Raw genomic sequence first — 20239 nt, forward strand, 5'->3', positions numbered from 1 at the left:
CCTATGTGGCATACCCAGACGGGCGGGAGGACACAGTCTCCTTACGAGACCTCGCACCCTCGGGCACTCCGGAGACACCACCTTCACCCCCCCCCCACCACCCCCCCAATTCCAGCCCAGGTAGACGGCATGCCGGAACCCCACGAGCCTTCGCCGACCACGCAGACACCAGCATTAACATCGGATAACGCAACACCGCCGCTGCGACGATCAGAAAGGCTTACGAGGCCTCCGGCCAGACTGACATACCAGAACTGGTAGTACACTTCACCCCGCCAGACTCAAATCTAAACAAGGGGTGAATGTGGTAAACCACTTTTATCGTTCACTATCGTTACACTATAGTTATCACTGTTATATCGTTACTCTATGGTTATCACTGTTCACACTGTTGTATCACTATATGAGGTCGCCTCTTGTCACACTGTTATACCTGGGCTGACCACTGCTGACTCCGCCCATGGCTCCACCTACCTGCCCAGGTATAAAGGTGGTCGACTGGCTGGTATTCCTCCTTGTTGGATCCGATCACCCACGAGGGTGGGCTCTGTTATTTAGCCAATAAAAACCTATAGTTACTTTCTTAACTCGTCGCTTTTCATTGGATTAATTGATAGGTATATCACTGTACAGCAGTGCCCTCACTAGGATTGGCCTGTTTTATCCATAACATTAATGCTGAGCATCAGGATGCAACTCCTTCCCAAAAATTAACTAGCAATAATAACATTAGTCCCCACAGCATAGTAGCAACAAAAGTAGCCTTATGCGTTTAGTTCCTTAACTAGCTCCCTAGTTAGTGCAGTGGTGTGCAGATTTCATTGTCCTAAACAGGTAATAGTAAACATCTTAGGTGTAAAACATTACATGAATAAACATTCACATAGGTGTCAATTTTGATGTGTGGTGCACATCATGTGGGTCATGCAGAATGATCGGAACAGCCGCCCAAATGGCATTAGTGAGAGGCTCAAACCGTTTCGATGGTCAGGCATCATTTGAATCTCATAGGTGAGCTGCGAATTTAATGTTGACAGCTCGCCAATTTGGAGGGCGGGATATCCGACAGGTCCTAGTCAAGCAGGTGAGGGCCCGGATACAGATCCTGTACCCCTCAGATGCACTGCACAACCCCTCCTTTTCATTATAATCATATACTCACCAGCTGCTAGTGGTTTCAGAACAGGCACAAAGAGTATTGCTGGTAACAACTGCAATGCATTTCACTCTTCTGCTAACTGCTTTCCTATTTCACACTGGAGCCATTTCCTTGCACATGACCACCTCCCCATCTTGCTCACAACTTGATGCTTCTCCCTCTTAGCATGCCCATTATATAAAGCTGCATCACCAATCTGCACAATCCTCTCCAAGAGCCTCACACGAACTCACTCCCACTCCTTTTGCAGGACAAGCTGAGTCACAACAACCGGGAGAGGACCCAATCAGGGGAAGGGTCAGCCACCTTAAGTCTTCTCTTTCCTCGAGCAATCATACATACAGGCAGCATGGCAACCTGCTGCTGCTCATCCACTACTGCTTAACCTCCCCTTTACATCCTGATCCTTGCTGCTCTCCCCTTTTTTTAGGCCCATTCCATGACTCAGGCCCTCTAGCACAAGAGAGGACGAGGGACCAACCTTGGGAAGATGCACTGTCACTCGCTCCATCTTTTCTGAGCATCACCACAAAAATTGTCACCCTGGTGGTATAGATGGTACGTCAGAGGGGTCTGCACTGGGTCCTCATTCAGCTGGCAGTAGTGGACAGAGCAGGAGACAGCTGGCCGGAGGACAAGTTCAGGTCCTAGCTTGGCTGAAGAGGACAGAGGTTTAAGCTTTCATGGCCCAGCTTCCAAAAATATGATCTCATTGAAACTTATAAAATTGTAACAGGACTAGACAGACTAGATGCAGGAAGGCTGTTCCCGATGGCGGGCGAGTCCAGAACCAGGGGTCACAGTCTAAGGCTAAGGGGTAAGCCATTTAGGACTGAGGTGAGGAGGAATTTCTTCACCCAGAGAGTGGTGAACCTGTGGAATTCTCTACCACAGAAGGCAGTTGAGGCCAATTCATTAAATATATTCAAGAAGGAGTTAGATATATTTCTTAAGGCTAAGGGGATCAAGAGATATGGGGAGAAATCAGGGACAGGTTACTGAATTTGGATGATCAGCCATGATCGCATTGAATGGCGGAGCAGGCTTGAGGGGTCGAATGGCCTACTCCTGCTCCTATCTTCTATGTTTCTATATGTACATCAAGGCAGTGGATATCCTGCCAAAGAGCTGCTGCACCATGTCTGACAGTATGGTCAGCTTATGTGACATTTTAGTGCAAGGCTGAAAAATTGGATAAGGGAAGTGATCTTACTGTGAAAGGATATCTGCAAATTGGAACAAAAATGCCGACTGATGTGTATTTTCTAACACTGGAGGCTCCAGGTTACAAAACTGATATTCTTTTTACATCACACACTACTTCAAAGAACTGCAAGGCTTCTATAATAGTTTTAAATGCCTTGTTGAAAAGAAGCCTGTACTATTGTTACTCTATTCTATAATCCAGGGAGGCAGTCAGTGCCCGCTGGAAGGAGCACTTCGAAGATCTCCTTAACCACGACTCTGGCTTCTACGCGAGTGTCCTCAACTCCATCCCACAGCATGCTACCCGCCACCATCTCAGCACAACCCCAGCCCGGCATGAGGTTGAAAAGGCCATCTGACAACTGAAGAACAACAAGGCCTCAGGAGCAGATGGAATCACTGCGAGGCACTAAAGCATGGCGGAGAAGCACTACTGGCACGAATTCATGAACTCATTTCTCTTATCTGGAAGGAGGAGAGCATGCCAGGGGATCTCAGAGACGCCGTAATTGTGACCATCTTCAAGAAAGGTGACAAGTCCAATTGCGGTAATTAGAGGAGTTAAATGCAGGGAACAGCACCAACCGCTGTACATGGTCTTCTTTGACCTCACAAAAGCCTTTGACACGGTCAACCATGAGGGATTATGGAGTGTCCTCCTCAAATTCGGCTGCCCTCAAAAGTTTGTCGCCATCCTCCGCCTGCTTCACGACGACTTGCAAGCCGTGATCCTGATCATCGGTTCCACCACAGACGCAATTCATGTACGGACCGGGTCAAGCAAGGCTGTGTCATCGCACCAACACTCTTCTCGATCTTCCTTGCGGCAATGCTCCATCTCGCCCTCAGTAAGCTCCCCACTGGAGTGGAGCTAATTTACAGAACAAACGGAAAACTGTTCAACCTCCGTCGCCTCCAGTCTAGATCCAAGGTCGTCCCTTCCTCTGTCATCGAATTACAGTATGCAGACGACGCTTGCGTCTGCGCACACTCGGAGGTCGAACTCCAAACCATCGTTAACACCTTCACCGAAGCATACGAGAGCATGGGCCTTACACTAAACATCCGTAAGACAAAGGTCCTCTACCAACCTGCCCCGCCACACAGTACTGTCCCCTGATTATCAAAATCCATGACAAGGCCTTGGACAACGTGGACCACTTTCCATACCTCGGGAGCCTACTGTCAACAAGGGCAGACGTCGATGACGAAGTCCAACACCGCCTTCAGTGTGCCAGTGCAGCCTTTGGTCACCTGAGGAAGAGAGTGTTTGAAGACCAGGACCTCAAACCCGGCACCAAGCTCATGGTCTACAGAGCAGCAGTAATACCCGCCCTACTGTATGCCTCAGAGACATGGACCATGTACAGCAGGCACCTCAAAGCACTGAAGAGGTACCACCAACGCTGCCTCCACAAGATCCTGCAAATCCATTGGCAGGATAGGCGCACCAACGTCAGTGTTCTCACTCAGGCCAACATCCCCAGCATTGAAGCTTTGACCACGCTCGATCAGCTCCGATGGACGGGTCACATTGTCTGCATGCCCGATACGAGACTCCCAAAACAAGCGCTCTGCTCGGAGCTCTGACACGGCAAGAGAGCCCCAGGTGGGCAGAGGAAATGCTTCAAGGACACCCTCAAAGCCTCCTTGAAAAAGTGCAACATCCCCACCGACACCTGGGAACACCTGGCCCAAGACCGTACAAAGTGGAGGAGAAGCATCTGGGACGGCGCCGAATACCTCGAGTCTCTTTGCCGGGAGCAAGCTGAAGTCAAGCGCAAACAGCAGACGGAGCGCACGTCAACCCAAGCACCCCACCCACCCGCCCCTTCAACCACCGTCTGCCCCACCTGTGACAGAGACTGTAGGTCCCGCATTGGACTCATCAGTCACCCGAGAACTCATTTTTAATGTGGAAGCAAGTCATCCTCGGTTCTGAGGGACTGCCTAAGAAGAAGAGTTCAGTACTCTTAAAGATGAATGAGCCATCACTCTTCTGAACAAAAGTCCATTATAACATCTAGAATACAACTAATTTTCATTGCACACATTTTTAATGTCAACAGTATAAATACATGCATTACAATTGTAAGAAAATGTTCGCTGGGAATTTCCTTGTGGGGGTCTGCCAATCTTCCACTGAAGTTACGGCAGCCAATCTGGAGAACCCCCCGCCCCCCCCGCAGAAATTCCCAGCGATTATTTTAAAAGAAAAACTTCTACAGGAAACTCTTTTTTATCCGGCACCGCGGGACCGGCGTGTTGCCGGTTTATCAAAATTTCCGGATGACGGGGAGGGTTATCTACCGAGGCTATTTTTAACAAAGAAAAATTTAAAAATCAAGAAATGTGCATTATACAGTAATTGGGTACTCACCTACAGAATGTTGTGTTAAATGGATGGTGGAAGATGCTTGATTAAGTACAGTACTGCCAGTTGAGGGTAATCCATAACTCTTTAATTACTTAACAGTAACATAAAACTTATAAACGACTGTACAGTACAGTATAAAGTACTGTGGTTGACTGTACACTTATTCCAAGTCAACTGGCTCATCAGGAATATCCATGTCATCAGGATCATGCACTTCAACAGATTCTTCAGGCACTTCCACTGCTTCAACTCTTTTGGAAGCTTTCCTAAACATGTCCTGGATGTCTGCTTGCTTAGTGGACTCTTGCCTTTTTTGTAGAAAGGTGGAATGCAGAATATGGAGGTGCATAACTTCTTGGGCAGAGTAGCAAGGATGCCTTTCAGCAAATTTGAGGAATGAAGCAAAATCTTCTGCAGCTTTAGCCCAAGAAATCTTCTTCTCTTCAGAAATCTCATCCTCTTCACTTTCCATCTCACTTTCCTTTTCTTTCTTTGGATTCAAAACATTCTCCATTATTTCATCATCACTTAGCATATGCACAACAGCAACTTCTCTATCTGCATCAACCCACTGCTCAATATCACTTTCACTGAGGTGACAGAGGGTTTGCCGGGCCTACCGGCAGCGCGGGAGAGTCAGACTCCTGTTACAGGGGTTTTGAGGTGTTCCGACTCCCGACAGCGCCAAGAAGCCGAGTAGTGGCAGTTTGGAGAACTACCCCCACTGACTAACTCGGCCACCGCGGGAGACTCGGACTCGGCAACGTCGCCGGTTATTGAGGTGTTGTTTTCGGAGCGAGATTTTGCCGGTTAATAGAGAATTCCGGATATTTAGGTGCCGTTTAAACGAGAGTTTCCTGTAATATGTATGATACGAGTTATCTCTAGTGAATTTAAGACAGTACCATTAAATTCAGAGTTCAGGTGACAAACATATGCAGATCAACTTTATCTGAACCTCCCTCAGCAGAATCTTGTTACGTCTCTGAGAAAAATCCATTCTCCCCTGTTGATGCTCCCAATTCTATTTGCTTGGATGGTTAAGTAGAATGTGTGTGGTATAATGTAAGTGTTTTACAAATGTACAAAGACATTTAAGTTCAACACATACCACACCTGTCTTCTTCTTCTTGCCTTTTGCAGCATCATTGTTGGCAGGTAAGGGAAACTTGAAGACATCAGCGTTCTCTGCGGTACATAATTACACATATTTTTCACAGGAAATGTACTATATTTATGTGAGTTTTATTGATGTTGACCATTTTTGGTGTCTTGAGCACTGAAAACAATATAATTGGAAAATATTTTATGATTGGATCAGGAATTCTACAAATCAAAGAATTGCAACAGTTGAGCCTTATAGGAGTGAATTTCCACCGGTATTCTGTTCGTATACCGCAACTTCATGGAAACCCCAGAAAAATAACGTAAATTTACCCAATAGAAATTCACCCACAAGACCTTTTAAAAAATGGAGACGTACGCTGGTTGTTTGTTTCTCTGTTGTTAATGGTAGAATATTAGTCTGTGAATTAACTCTAACACTGCCAGTAGAGCGGAGAAGGATTGCCTCTAATAAATATATATATTTTTACCAATAACTTATGAGAAAGAATCCTAATCATTGCCCCCCGTGCTCCATAATACAATCTGGCCCCAAATTTACAGGCAGTGAATTGAGCTACATTTGCACCAATGTGAGATGAGTTGCGCCCAGCGATGGTCTGCAAAACCATTTGCAACAGTGTTTTGTGAGCCAGCATATCGGCACATCCATTGCAGGAGTCACTGGCATAAATTCTATGTAAAACAGTAATATACTGGGGTGCTTGAAAATTAAGAGTGCAGCCTTTAAAAAGCAAGTTCTGGCTGAAGACTGTAACAGCAGGCTGGGGGACCAGCAGGTTCAACTTACTGAGCAAAGTAAATGGTTCAGTAAGTTGACTGTCACCTAGCTTGATTGGATGTTACATGAATGTTATTGTGGTACTTTTCTAGAATGTCTACCAGAGGAACAGCTGCCAAAGGCAGCCAAATAAGGGACTAGGGCATGGCACAGAAACATAATAGAAGTGCCCACAACTTCAATGAGTCGGACCTGCAAACTGTCCTCAATGAAATAGAGCATAGGAGAGACAGACTGCTGGGTGTCCGTGGGAGGAAGCCTCCAAAAAATGTCTCCTGTGCTATGTGGGGGGAGATGGCAGTGGCACTGACTGCCAACTCTCTCACCCCAGGACTACTGACCATTGCAGAAGTTCAATGACCTGACCAGGGCAGGCAAGGTAACAGTGGTCACTCTCCCTTTTTTCCCCATTGGGCACCAGCACACTCTTCACCCTCTAAAAATATCAGCTGCACAACTAACCCTTCACAATGCATTCTAGTCAAGGGGGCACTACGTGAAAATCTTACTGTATGGATATCCAACTCCCCTATAGAAATTATTTGCATGCAAAACCCTAAACAGTGTGATGCCACCAGATCTCTTACTTCAGCTGTTACGTGCCACCGGGCACACACTCTACTTGCCTTCACCTAATTCATAACTTTATTACAGGACAAACTAGTGCAATACCTAAGAGAGGCCAGTCACTGGAGTGGGCATCCCTGATGTTAAGGAACTCACTCCCTACAAGAAGCAGGCCATAGAGCCAATGGGAAGACGCTTTGTTCTTGCTGTGGGAGAGGATGAGGTTGGAGGCATAGTGGTGGTGTCAGGTTAGTGACTGAACACTTATATAGTCACCGTAGCATCCCTCTGAAGCACTGCACACCCACAAGCTTCGACCCCCTTCGGACATTTTAATCCCATGGGGGTAGTGCTCACCCATTCTTAACTTGTATGCTCCTTTTCATAGAATCATACAGCACAGAAGGCCATTCGGTCCATCGTGCCTGTGCCAGCTCTTTGAAAGAACTATCCAATTAGTCCCATTCCCCTGCTCTTTCCACATAGTACTGCAATTGTTTCCTCAGCAACGGGGGTTGGGGGTGAAAGAGGAAGAAGAAAATTGCAATGATGATGATGACGATGAAGAGAAGAAAAAGAAACAGAACTCCCATCATGTTCCTCTGCCAGCAGACTCTTAATATTACTCTCTGTGTCACTTGCTTTTTTCCTACCACGCACTCAAAATCTTTCACCCAGGCAAAATTGGATAGATTTGGCACTGGGTGATTCAGAGGACGAGGCAGCCGGAGGAGTGAGTGAGGATGTGTCACCTTCGCGGCAGAGGCTGAAAAGAAGGCTGCTTAATACTCATGGGCACTCAGTTACCCTCTCATCACTATGCTGTCACTCACCCTTTCTCTTTCACTCACCAACCCAGAAAAATCCATCCAGGGGAATCTAGATGTTTGAAACTTGGTAAGTCACAGAGCAAGAGGGTGCTGGGGGAGTGACAAGTGCTAGTGGAGTTTGACGGCAGGAGCAGAGGGGCTGCCGAAGTCAGTCCCAGGCTACAGAGGCTCAGGACTCAAATCTCAGGGTCCTGAGGCTCTGGAGCTAGGCACAGATTTCTGCAGCTGCTCAGCAGAGATGCTGCCCGAGTTTAATGCCATCCTCTCAGTCAATATCCAAGATGGATGTAATACGATACCATACTAACTGGAGTGAGTAGTAGTTCCAGGAACCTCTGCATCTATCCCCTCAACCAAGAGGACTCCAGACCAATTAGTGACTCACATGCGAAGGTATTAGCCACTGGCCTTCAGGGGATTGTATTGAGAAAACAATGGAAACTAGCTGCAGTGTGCTTCAGAGTGTCGTCTTTCAGGGTCGGCACCGTCTAGGAGGTCCGCCTTCATGCTTATCAATAGGCGGACAGAACCAGGACACAGCACTCATGGCATGGCACGAATCTGACCTCAAGATGTTGTCTCACTCCTGATGAGGGACAAAAATTAAATACAAATATACAAAATAAAGTCAACTAATATTGTACTATGTCTTCATAAATTTAACTTGTAGCTCATTTTCTTCTATTAATGCAGCTACAGAAGACTGATTTGTTACAAATTTATTTCTTCTTTCTGCATGGTCACATTTTAATGACAAAAAAAATGAAACTTCTTATAGGAAAGGTGCTTCGAAGGATATTTAAAATGCAAAATTGAACTGAAAAATAAACCACAGTGATGTTGAGAGTAAATGGCAAGCAAGCTACTGAGTCCCATTCTGTCTCGTTTATAACAAAACTACAGGAAACTTTGTGCTATCCGGCACCGACGGGACCGAGCTGTTGCCGTCCCATCAAAACTGCCGGACAAACCAGCGCTAATATTAAAACATACGGAAGCTTTTGAGCTCCGTATCGAGCAACAAACCCTGTTGCTTAGCAACAGCTTCTAAACAGTCGGCCGTAGCTTGCAAGCATCTCTGTAGCTAAGCAACAGCTTTAGCTAGACCTTGCAGAGCCGGACTAGTGAAAAAAAAGCAACGAAAAGAAAAAAAACTTACTGAACCAACTCCTGAATTTTGCCGATCGAGCATTCCGGACAGTTAACCTCCGGATAAACCAAAGTTTCCTGTATATATAAAATAAAAAATACATTTTAATTGGTTTAAATTGAGTTAAGTCGTTTCTGTTTAAGTGAAGTAGAAGTGGCTTGGTTGTAGCTCACTACTCAGTGCACAGTTTCAGAGCTTCAATGTGAGGGAAGGTTTGAATTTGTGGAAGAAGGAAACAGAAATCATGAAATACGAATGAGAATTTCAGGGGGGGAAAAATAGTAAAGAGAATTATAGGAGCAGCAGCGTGTCTGCACTCGTCGCCTCCCTCGCTGATTTGATTGCTTCACCAGTGAAAAAATAAGTCAATAGTGATTCATACTGTGCAAATGTCAGAAAGTTGTCCTGGCACAAAAATAAACCACTGAATGCCATCAGCTACATGCTTTTGAGTACCACAGGGAGAAGTGAATTATAGGAAACTTTGGTTTATCCGGAGGTTAACTGTTCGGAATGCTCGAGCCACCGGCAAAAATCAGGAGCCATTTTGTTAGGTTTTTTTTCTTTTCGTTGCTTTTTTTTCACCCGTCAGGCTCTGCAAGGTCTCGCTGAAGCTGTTGCTAAGCTACAGAGATGCTTGCAAGGTACGGCCGACTGTTTAGAAGCTGAAAGCAACAGGGTTTGTTGCCAGATACGGAGCTCAAAATCTCCGTATGTTTCAACATTAGCACTGGTTTGTCCGGCAGTTTTGATGAGATGGCAACAGCTCGATCCCGTCGGTGCCGGATAGCACAAAGTTTCCTGTATCCTGTCTGTGGTTTATTTTCTGCAACCACCCATCCCTCGTGTAGTATTTTAAAGTTGCTTAAAATGCTGTTTGCATGAACACTTGGATTAAAACTAAGATATCCAGCATATTTTTCCAATGGTTTAAGATCGGAATTTTGAGGGGTAAATTGCAGACCACGACAAATTGGTTGCAGGAACTGTGTGCAATATTACTGTTGACATACCTGTGTTGTAAATGTATTTTGCATCATTACATTTATGGTGTGATTAACATTTGTATTATCTTTGCTACATTGGTGGCCATAAGCATCTTCACACAACGCCAATACGTCTCAAAGTAAATTCCTTTGGTTGCTCATGAGAAGGTAAACTCAGAGGTCACATGTATTGTATAAGCCTGAGTTCTATGATTTTTACAACAATAATAGCACTCTAATGGTTTTGCTCTAGGTAAGTTGGATTGAATGCTGTTTTGTAAGGTGAGGAGTAATCTATCTATCTATATATTAATTGCTCTTCTGTCTGTCTGTCTGTCCATGCTCTATACACTTAAAAGTTATAGAGCGTACCTACACGCGTGTTACATCAAAAGAAAGCTTACGATTCCAGAACGGTCATAAGCATATTTACTTTTCGGTGAGACAAAAATTGTGCCGACGGTATCCAAAAAACATTCAAAATTCCGCTCATTATCCCCTCAATTCCGCTCATTATCCCCTCATTAGCATTGAGTGACGTGAAGGTTGACCAATTGTACAGTCGAGCGACCTGACGGTCGACCAATCGCTGCATCACGGGGGCGGGTTCATTGCGTGTGCGGGCGGGCCATCCTACAGTTGAGTGACGTGATGATAGACCAATCCTACAGTTCAGTGACCTGATGGTTGACCAATCGGTGCGTCACACTGCGTGTGTGGGCGGGCCTAATCCTTCTGACCGGAGGTGAGTGGCCGCCATCTTGATTCTTAACTTTATTTATTTTTGCCACTTTCTGTGTGTTAGGGAACTAAGGAAAAGAACAATTTATTTCAGTTTTAAATTGTATTTAGGAACAGTAGGAAATGAAGTGATCCCCTGCCCTTCGCCCAGAGGCTCGCCTACTTTGACGGCCATTTCGAGCGGCTGTGCCGGCGCCAGGCGCGGCCTAGCAGCCCGGGAAACCTGGGCCTTGAGTTGAGCGGATTCCCGGCGCGATGCCGCTGCCCCCTGGGCCCGAGGCGGACGCCGATCAATTTGTTTTAGTCGCCAGTTTAGACAATGCCCGGAACCTGCTGAAGGCCGTTCATTTCCACGACCAGGTCACCGTCTTCGCCTCGGCCAACGGCATCAGGGCTCGGCTCAGTTTGCGGCTGCGGCCCGGGGACTCACTCGGGCTTTCACCCCTTCGGCCCGGTCCTGGGGCTCCCCGCGGCGTCAATCGCGCCGCCCGAGAGCCGGACCCAAAGCCACCAGGTGAGCGGCCACGGCGGCCCAGTCTCTCTCTCTCTCTCTCACACTCCCAATCTCTCTCTCTGTCTCACACTCCCAGTCTCTCTCTCTCACACTCCCAGTCTCTCTCTCTCTCACACTCCCAGTCTCTCTCTCTCTCTCCCACACTCCCAGTCTCTCTCTCTCTCACTCCGTCTCTCTCTCACACACTCCCAGTCTCTCTCTCACACACTCCCAGTCTCTCTCTCTCTCACACTCCCAGTCTCTCTCTCTCTCACTCCCAGTTTCTCTCTCTCTCACTCACTCCCAGTCTCTCTCTCTCTCTCTCACTCCCAGTCTCTCTCTCTCTCACTCCCAGTCTCTCTCTCTCACACATTCCCAGTCTCTCTCTCTCTCTCTCACTCCCAATCTCTCTCTCTCTCTCTCACTCCCAATCTCTCTCTCTCACACTCCGTCTCTCTCTCACACTTCCAGTCTCTCTCTCTCTCTCACACTCCCAGTCTCTCTCTCTTCTCCCCGTCTCTCTCTCTCTTCTCCCCCCAGTCTCTCTCTCTCTCCCCCGTCTCTCTCTCTCCCCCCCAGTCTCTCCTTCCCTCTCTCTCTCCTTCCCCCCCTCTCTCCTTCCCCCCCTCTCTCTCTCCTTCCCCCCTCTCTCTCTCCTTCTCTCTCTCTCTCCTTCCCCCTCTCTCTCTCTCTCTCTCCTTCCCTCTCTCTCTCTCTCCTTCCCTCTCTCTCCTTCCCTCTCTCTCTCTCTCTCCTTCTCTCTCTCCTTCCCTCTCTCTCTCTCTCCTTCCCTCTCTCTCTCTCTCCTTCCCTCTCTCTCTCTCCTTCCCTCTCTCTCTCTCTCCTTCCCTCTCTCTCTCTCTCTCCTTCCCTCTCTCTCTCTCTCTCTCTCCTTCCCTCTCTCTCTCTCTCCTTCCCTCTCTCTCTCTCCTTCCCTCTCTCTCTCTCCTTCCCTCTCTCTCTCTCCTTCCCTCTCTCTCTCTCCTTCCCCTTCTCTCCTTCCCTCTCTCTCTCCTTCTCTCTCCTTCCCTCTCTCTCTCCTTCTCTCTCTCCTTCCCTCTCTCCTTCCCTCTCTCTCACACTCCCAGTCTCTCTCTCTCTTTCTCTCTCTCCCCCCCGTCGCTCTCTCCCCCCAGTCTCTCTCTCTCCTTCCCTCTCTCTCTCTCCTTCCCTCTCTCTCTCTCTCCTTCCCTCTCTCTCTCCTTCCCTCTCTCTCTCTCTCTCTCTCTCCTTCTCTCTCTCCTTCCCTCTCCTCCGCTCTCTCTCCTTCTCTCTCCTTTCCTCTCTCTCTCTCTCTCTCTTCCCCCCCAGTCGCTCATTCTCTCTTCCCCCCAGTCGCTTTCTCTCTTTTCCCCCCAGTCGCTCTCTCTCTTCCCCCCAGTCGCTCTCTCTCTTCCCCCAGTCGCTCTCTCTCTTCCCCCCAGTCGCTCTCTCTCTTCCCCCCAGTCGCTCTCTCTCTCTTCCCCCCAGTCGCTTTCTCTCTCTCTTCCCCCCAGTCGCTCTCTCTCTCTCTTCCCCCCAGTCGCTCTCTCTCTCTCTTCCCCCCAGTCGCTCTCTCTCTCTCTTCCCCCCAGTCGCTCTCTCTCTTCCCCCCAGTCGCTCTCTCTCTCTTCCCCCCAGTCGCTTTCTCTCTCTTCCCCCCAGTCGCTTTCTCTCTCTTCCCCCCAGTCGCTTTCTCTCTCTCTTCCCCCCAGTCGCTTTCTCTCTCTCTTCCCCCCAGTCGCTTTCTCTCTCTCTTCCCCCCAGTCGCTTTCTCTCTCTCTTCCCCCCAGTCGCTCTCTCTCTCTCTTCCCCCCAGTCGCTCTCTCTCTCTCTTCCCCCCAGTCGCTCTCTCCCTCTTCCCCCCAGTCGCTCTCTCTCTCTCTTCCCCCCACTCGCTCTCTCTCTCCTCCCCCCCCTCGCTCCCTCTCCTCCTCCCACTCGCTCTCTCTCCTCCCCCCACTCACTCTCTCTCTTCCCCCCACTCGCTCCCTCTCTTCCCCCCAGTCTCTCTTCCCCCCAGTCTCTCTTCCCCCCCCAGACGCTCTCTCTCTTCCCCCCCAGTCGCTCTCTCTCTTCCCCCCCCCCACTCGCTCTCTCTCTTCCCCCCCCACTCGCTCTCTCTCTTCCCCCCCACTCGCTCTCTCTCTTCCCCCCCCACTCGCTCTATCTCTTCCCCCCCCACTCGCTCTATCTCTCTTCCCCCCCACTCGCTCTCTCTCTTCCCCCCCACTCGCTCTCTCTCTTCCCCCCCCCACTCGCTCTCGCTCTTCCCCCCAGTCTCTCTTCCCCCCAGTCTCTCTTCCCCCCCAGACGCTCTCTCTCTTCCCCCCCAGTCACTCTCTCTCTTCCCCCCCAGTCACTCTCTCTCTCTCCCCCCCCCACTCGCTCTCTCTCTTCCCCCCCACTCGCTCTCTCTCTTCCCCCCCACTCGCTCTCTCTCTTCCCCCCCCACTCGCTCTATCTCTTCCCCCCACTCGCTCTCTCTCTTCCCCCCCACTCGCTCTCTCGCTCTTCCCCCCAGTCTCTCTTCCCCCCCAGACGCTCTCTCTCTTCCCCCCCCACTCGCTCTCTCTCTTCCCCCCCCCACTCGCTCTCTCTCTTCCCCCCCACTCGCTCTCTCTCTTCCCCCCCACTCGCTCTCTCTCTTCCCCCCCACTCGCTCTCTCTCTTCCCCCACTCGCTCTCGCTCTTCCCCCCCACTCGCTCTCGCTCTTCCCCCCCACTCGCTCTCTCTCTTCCCCCCCCACTCGCTCTCTCTCTTCCCCCCACTCGCTCTCTCTCTCTCTTCCCCCCCACTCGCTCTCTCTCTCTCTTCCCCCCACTCGCTCTCTCTCTCTCTTCCCCCCACTCGCTCTCTCTCTCTCTTCCCCCCACTCGCTCTCTCTCTCTCTTCCCCCCACTCGCTCTCTCTCTCTCTTCCCCCCACTCGCTCTCTCTCTCTCTTCCCCCCACTCGCTCTCTCTCTCTCTTCCCCCCACTCGCTCTCTCTCTCTCTTCCCCCCACTCGCTCTCTCTCTCTTCCCCCCACTCGCTCTCTCTCTCTCTTCCCCCACTCGCTCTCTCTCTCTCTTCCCCCCACTCGCTCTCTCTCTCTCTTCCCCCCACTCGCTCTCTCTCTCTCTTCCCCCCACTCGCTCTCTCTCTCTCTTCCCCCACTCGCTCTCTCTCTCTCTCTTCCCCCCACTCGCTCTCTCTCTCTCTTCCCCACTCGCTCTCTCTCTCTCTTCCCCCACTCGCTCTCTCTCTCTTCCCCCACTCGCTCTCTCTCTCTCTTCCCCCACTCGCTCTCTCTCTCTCTTCCCCCCACTCGCTCTCTCTCTCTCTTCCCCCACTCGCTCTCTCTCTCTCTTCCCCCACTCGCTCTCTCTCTCTCTTCCCCCCACTCGCTCTCTCTCTCTCTTCCCCCACTCGCTCGCTCTCTCTCTTTCCCCCCACTCGCTCTCTCTCTCTCTTCCCCCACTCGCTCTCTCTCTCTCTTCCCCCCACTCGCTCTCTCTCTCTCTTCCCCCCACTCGCTCTCTCTCTCTCTTCCCCCCACTCGCTCTCTCTCTCTCTCTTCCCCCCACTCGCTCTCTCTCTCTCTTCCCCCCACTCGCTCTCTCTCTCTCTTCCCCCCACTCGCTCTCTCTCTCTCTCTTCCCCCACTCGCTCTCTCTCTCTCTTCCCCCCACTCGCTCTCTCTCTCTCTTCCCCCCACTCGCTCTCTCTCTCTCTTCCCCCACTCGCTCTCTCTCTCTCTTCCCCCCCACTCGCTCTCTCTCTCTCTTCCCCCCCACTCGCTCTCTCTCTCTCTTCCCCCCACTCGCTCTCTCTCTCTCTTCCCCCCACTCGCTCTCTCTCTCTCTTCCCCCCACTCGCTCTCTCTCTCTCTTCCCCCCACTCGCTCTCTCTCTCTCTTCCCCCCACTCGCTCTCTCTCTCTCTTCCCCCCACTCGCTCTCTCTCTCTCTTCCCCCCACTCGCTCTCTCTCTCTCTTCCCCCACTCGCTCTCTCTCTCTCTTCCCCCCACTCGCTCTCTCTCTCTCTTCCCCCCACTCGCTCTCTCTCTCTCTTCCCCCCACTCGCTCTCTCTCTCTCTTCCCCCACTCGCTCTCTCTCTCTCTTCCCCACCACTCGCTCTCTCTCTCTCTCCCCCCACTCGCTCTCTCTCTCCTCTTCCCCCACTCGCTCTCTCTCTCTCTTCCCCCCACTCGCTCTCTCTCTCTCTTCCCCCCACTCGCTCTCTCTCTCTCTTCCCCCCACTCGCTCTCTCTCTCTCTTCCCCCCCACTCGCTCTCTCTCTCTCTTCCCCCCACTCGCTCTCTCTCTCTCTTCCCCCCACTCGCTCTCTCTTCTCTCTCTTCCCCCCACTCGCTCTCTCTCTCTCTTCCCCCCACTCGCTCTCTCTCTCTCTTCCCCCCACTCGCTCTCATCTCTCTCTTCCCCCCACTCGCTCTCTCTCTCTCTTCCCCCCACTCGCTCTCTCTCTCTCTTCCCCCCACTCGCTCTCTCTCTCTCTTCCCCCCACTCGCTCTCTCTCTCTCTTCCCCCCACTCGCTCTCTCTCTCTCTTCCCCCACTCGCTCTCTCTCTCTCTTCCCCACACTCGCTCTCTCTCTCTTCCCCCCACTCGCTCTCTCTCTCTCTTCCCCCCACTCGCTCTCTCTCTCTTCCCCCCACTCGCTCTCTCTCTCTTCCCCCCACTCGCTCTCTCTCTCTTCCCCCCACTCGCTCTCTCTCTTCCCCCCACCTCGCTCTCTCTCTTCCCCCCACTCGCTCTCTTTCTCTCTTCCCCCCACTCGCTCTCTCCTCTCTTCCCCCCAGTCGCTCCCTCTCTCTCTTCCCCCCAGTCGCTCCCTCTCTCTCTTCCCCGTCACTTTCTCTCTTCCCCCCAGTCGCTCTCTCTCTTCCCCCCAGTCGCCTCCTCTCTCTCTTCCCCCAGTCGCTCCCTCTCTCTCTTCCCCGCAGTCGCTCCCTCTCTCACTTCCCCCCAGTCGCTCCCTCTCTCTCTTCCCCCCAGGTCGCCTCCTCTCTCTCTTCCCCCCAGTCGCTCCCTCTCTCTCTTCCCCGCAGTCCGCTCCCTCTCTCACTTCCCCCCAGTCGCTCCCTCTCTCTCTTCCCCCCAGTCGCTCCCTCTCTCTCTTCCAACAACAACATGCCCTCAAAAAAGCCTCAGCACCGCCGGGCACCCCAGCTAGTATACCATATAATGCACAATGTATTATTCTGCTGCAAAGGCACAGCTATGCCCTTTTAAGGTTACAATGTCTAACTATAAAGTAAAAAATACAACTTTAGGTCAATTAAAGTTTCATTGTTAATGGGGGAACTCTGCAAAATGAGGTTACACAGAGTGTAATTGTTCTTCAGGCTGTAAGTCTGAACCTAATTTGAAATGTATGTTTTTGTTCCCTTTTTTAAAAAAAAAGTCTGATTGGTAAGTTTTTTTTAAATCACAACCTACAGATATTCTGTCTCCTGTCTTAATAATCCATTTCTGTTGGTGAGGAAGTTTCTCTGTACATTCCAAACGACTGGCTTTCTTTCTCATTTTAAAAAAAGATTATTCAAAGAAATTTACAGATGAGTCAATCAGCTGCAAATTTGCCTGGAATGAATTTATCATAGTTTAGTGTAACAGAGAAACGTGACATAGGAAGTGGGAGGCAACTGACAGAAATTGTGTGTACACATATTGTTATATTATACTAGATCTTCCATGGTGTTATTCATTGTAAAACAGATGAAATACTATCTTAAAAGGGCAGTAGTGTCATACCATGTAATGCACATTATTCTGACGCTAAAGTGAAGCTATGTTCTTTAAAGCCACAAAGTCTAATTGTTGTTAAGTAAACATTGGATGAGATCAGATTTTAATTGTTCTTCAAGCTGCAAGTCAGAACTGTAGCTTTCTCTTTTTTATCACCGTGTGTATCACATCTCAGGTGAGCATCAGCAGGTGGTGGAGACAGGGACAGCAGTGGAGAGTCCTCGGCGGAGGGCGCAGAACTCTCCTAGCTCTGCTCCACTGTGTGGACCCTGTGCCTCTGGGTCCATCCAGAAATAGAGCGGTGCTGGAACTCCAGGAGCAGGAGTCTCTGACAGGTCTTGTCTCCAAGGTCACTGAGAGTGTGGAGAGGATGGAGGAGTCCAGCTCCAACCTGAGCAGTGCCGTTGGGGAGGCAATGGTGCATATACGCAGCACCACAGAAAGGATGGCAACCTCCGTGGAAAGGCTGGCTACCTCCGTGGAAAGGCTGGCTACGGCCATAGAGGCAATAAGTTGCCGGAGTGAGGAAAACATGGTGATTGTTCAGAATAGACTGACATCTCTGGAGGAGCGATGGGCAGTTATTGAACAGAGAAACCAGAGCTTCATGGGAGTTCTTTTGAGTAGGACTGCCAGTGCAGAGACGGGTCCCCATGGCCCGTTTGATGTGCAGCAAGGTGCTCTCAAGCCACTTGCAAGCGCTGAGGTGGACCTGACCCATGAGAGGGAAGTTGGTGGCAGACGGCAAGGAAGTTGGGGCTCCTCTCCAAGTGCTCACACTCCAAGCCACTGCGTAGCCCTCGTCAGAGCCCCACCAGAGTCTGCACCCAACTGAGATGGGCGTCTCAGCCCCTGCACTGCCGCAAGAGGAGCAGAGGTTTGGCGAGCCCTCACAGGCTTGTAAACCCAGAAAGATGCCCGCCAAAGGTGTTGAAGCAAGAGCAGCATGAAAGTGAGCAAGGGGCCTCCACTTCTGCTGAAGCCACAGGGGGAGCACCACATAGGAGCATGCGTAAGAGAAAAATAAAGCACCATTAGTCACAGGGGTAGCCACTTGGGTGAATGTTTATGTGTATTGATGAAATGCCATCCCTGTTTGAAAGTATAAAAATGATTTGATGGCAAACTGTTGGCGTGATGGCATCTGTTATTTTGCCTTAGGCAGCTCCACACTGCGGGCTCCGCGACACTTGTGTGGTCAGGTTGGTGGCCAGAGTGAAAGGAGGCCAGAGAGTCATGTCCATTGTCTATCATGTCTTAAGATGAAGCCAAGGACATGTGCCAACATGGACAACCTATGCAAATCTGGCCAGGATAAGTGCATACCTTGCATCATGGGCAGCCATGTGCTCGCATGCTGCCACTGCTGCTGGTCGATAGGCCGGCGCTCGGTCCTCCTCCTCCTCCTCCTCCTCCTCCGAGGCTATGAACTGAGCCACTTGCTCATCAGGAATCTGCAAGCAACGACGCTGTGCCATGTTGTGCAGTGCACAGCAGACCACGACCATTCTGGAGATCCTGGCTGCTGAATACTACAGGGCTCCACCTGATCTGTCAAGGCATCGGAATCACATCTTCAACAAGCCAATGGTTTGCTCGATGACGGACCTAGTCGAAGTGTGGCTGGCATTATAGCGCTCTTCAGCCTCGGTAGCTGGCCTCCTGATCGGCGTCATTAGCCACTTCTTCAGGGGGTAGCCCTCGTCACCAAGGAGCCATCTGTTAAGTTGGTTTGGCGGATTGAAGAGCGGAAGAACACTAGAGTTCCGCAGGATGGAAGAGTCATGGCAACTACCACAGAACTTGGCGCAAACATGCAAAATCTCCTTCTTGTGGTTACACACCAGCTGTACGTTGAGGGAGTGGAAGCCCTTGTGGTTGACAAAGTTAGCTGGGTTTTGATGGGGTGCCCAAAGGGCCACGTGTGCAGCCTATGACGCCCTGCAGCATTGGCAAGCCTGCCATATTTGCAAAGCCAACTGAACGCGCGGTTACACTTGCCAAGGCAGCCTGGATACAAATTGCTGAGGAGGTGAGCACCAGGTCTTTGTGCTCACGCACCTGGGTTCAGTGCCGCAAAAGGTTCAATGATCTGCTCTGCTCAGCAAAAGTGAGTATAACATCACACTTACCTTCAATCTGCTCCCCATCTCCTCTTGTCACCAGCACTCTGCATTGTCAACTTACTCCTGCACATCCCAACTTACCCTTACATCCCTTGCACCCTTAACCATCCCTCTCTCTATGTACACAATCACTCCAGCATTCTACTGTGCAAGCCTCACCCTCGCTATCACTGTTATGCAATGACAATTAACAACGCACAGGGAGGGACCTTGGTATTGGCAGCTCCCTCCATCTTTGTCTCCCTCTAAGCATTTATGCTATGGATTCTCTACTCACTCCAACATTCTCGCTCAAACTCCACTTGTGTCCCTCATTGCAGGAAGAGAGCCCACAATAAGAGGGAGAGGGGCAGGACAGGAGGAGGGCCACCTTCAATGGCACACTTGACCACCGCTGAGGAGGCTGCTATCGACATCGTCAGAGGTGCTGAGGAGTTGGACGTGCGGGATGGAGAGACGGGCACAGTAGAGCAAGCTGGTGACAAAGTAGGTTTGCAACCCTCTCATTTAGATTGCATGAGTGACTGATATGGCATCTGATGTTCATACAGACTGAGTTCTGATCATCTGCACAATGGGATGTCTCTGCTACATTAATATCACATGTCTAACTCATGCCGTTACTCCCCCACAGGACCATCAAGAGCCCCCCTTCCCACTGTCCAGGAGGAAGAGCCGGAAGACTCCTCAGAGGAAGCTGCAATCTCTGAGGGTGCGTCAGCAGAATTGAGCGCCCCCAGCACCAGCGCAGAGACGCACACCTCGGTGGGTCATTCGTGAGATAGAGTAGTGTTGTCACCTGGTGTATCACAGCTCACAAGTGAGCATCAGCAGGTGCTGGAGACAGGGACAGCAGTGGAGAATCCTCATCAGAGGGCGCAGGACGCTCCCAGCTCTGCTCAGCTGCATGTGGATGTTGTGCCTCTGGGACTATTCAGAAAGAGAGCGGTGCTGGAACATCAGGA

General features: G+C 50.5%; 1 protein-coding gene across 5 annotated transcripts in view; it reads right to left on the reverse strand.

Moving 5' to 3' along the window:
* LOC147113940 (uncharacterized) overlaps window positions 1-20239 on the reverse strand; it is a 57017-nt gene that overhangs the window by 33271 nt on the left and 3507 nt on the right. For 2 of the 5 annotated variants that reach the window (XM_085995380.1, XM_085995379.1), the window contains 2 exons: window positions 5854-5930; window positions 4816-5232 (listed from right to left, as the gene is read on the reverse strand). In XM_085995380.1, coding sequence (XP_085851506.1) covers window positions 4903-5232; window positions 5854-5930 — 407 coding nt within the window. In that variant the 3' untranslated portion in view covers window positions 4816-4902. Of the gene's footprint in view, window positions 1-4815; window positions 5233-5853; window positions 5931-20239 lie in introns of those variants that run through there. The other 3 variants (XM_085995383.1, XM_085995381.1, XM_085995384.1) reach the window with 2 other exon arrangements.

Source organism: Somniosus microcephalus, chromosome 8, assembly GCF_052327205.1.
Source record: "Somniosus microcephalus isolate GS21.2 chromosome 8, FLI_Smic_1.0, whole genome shotgun sequence".
Lineage (NCBI taxonomy): Eukaryota > Metazoa > Chordata > Chondrichthyes > Squaliformes > Somniosidae > Somniosus > Somniosus microcephalus.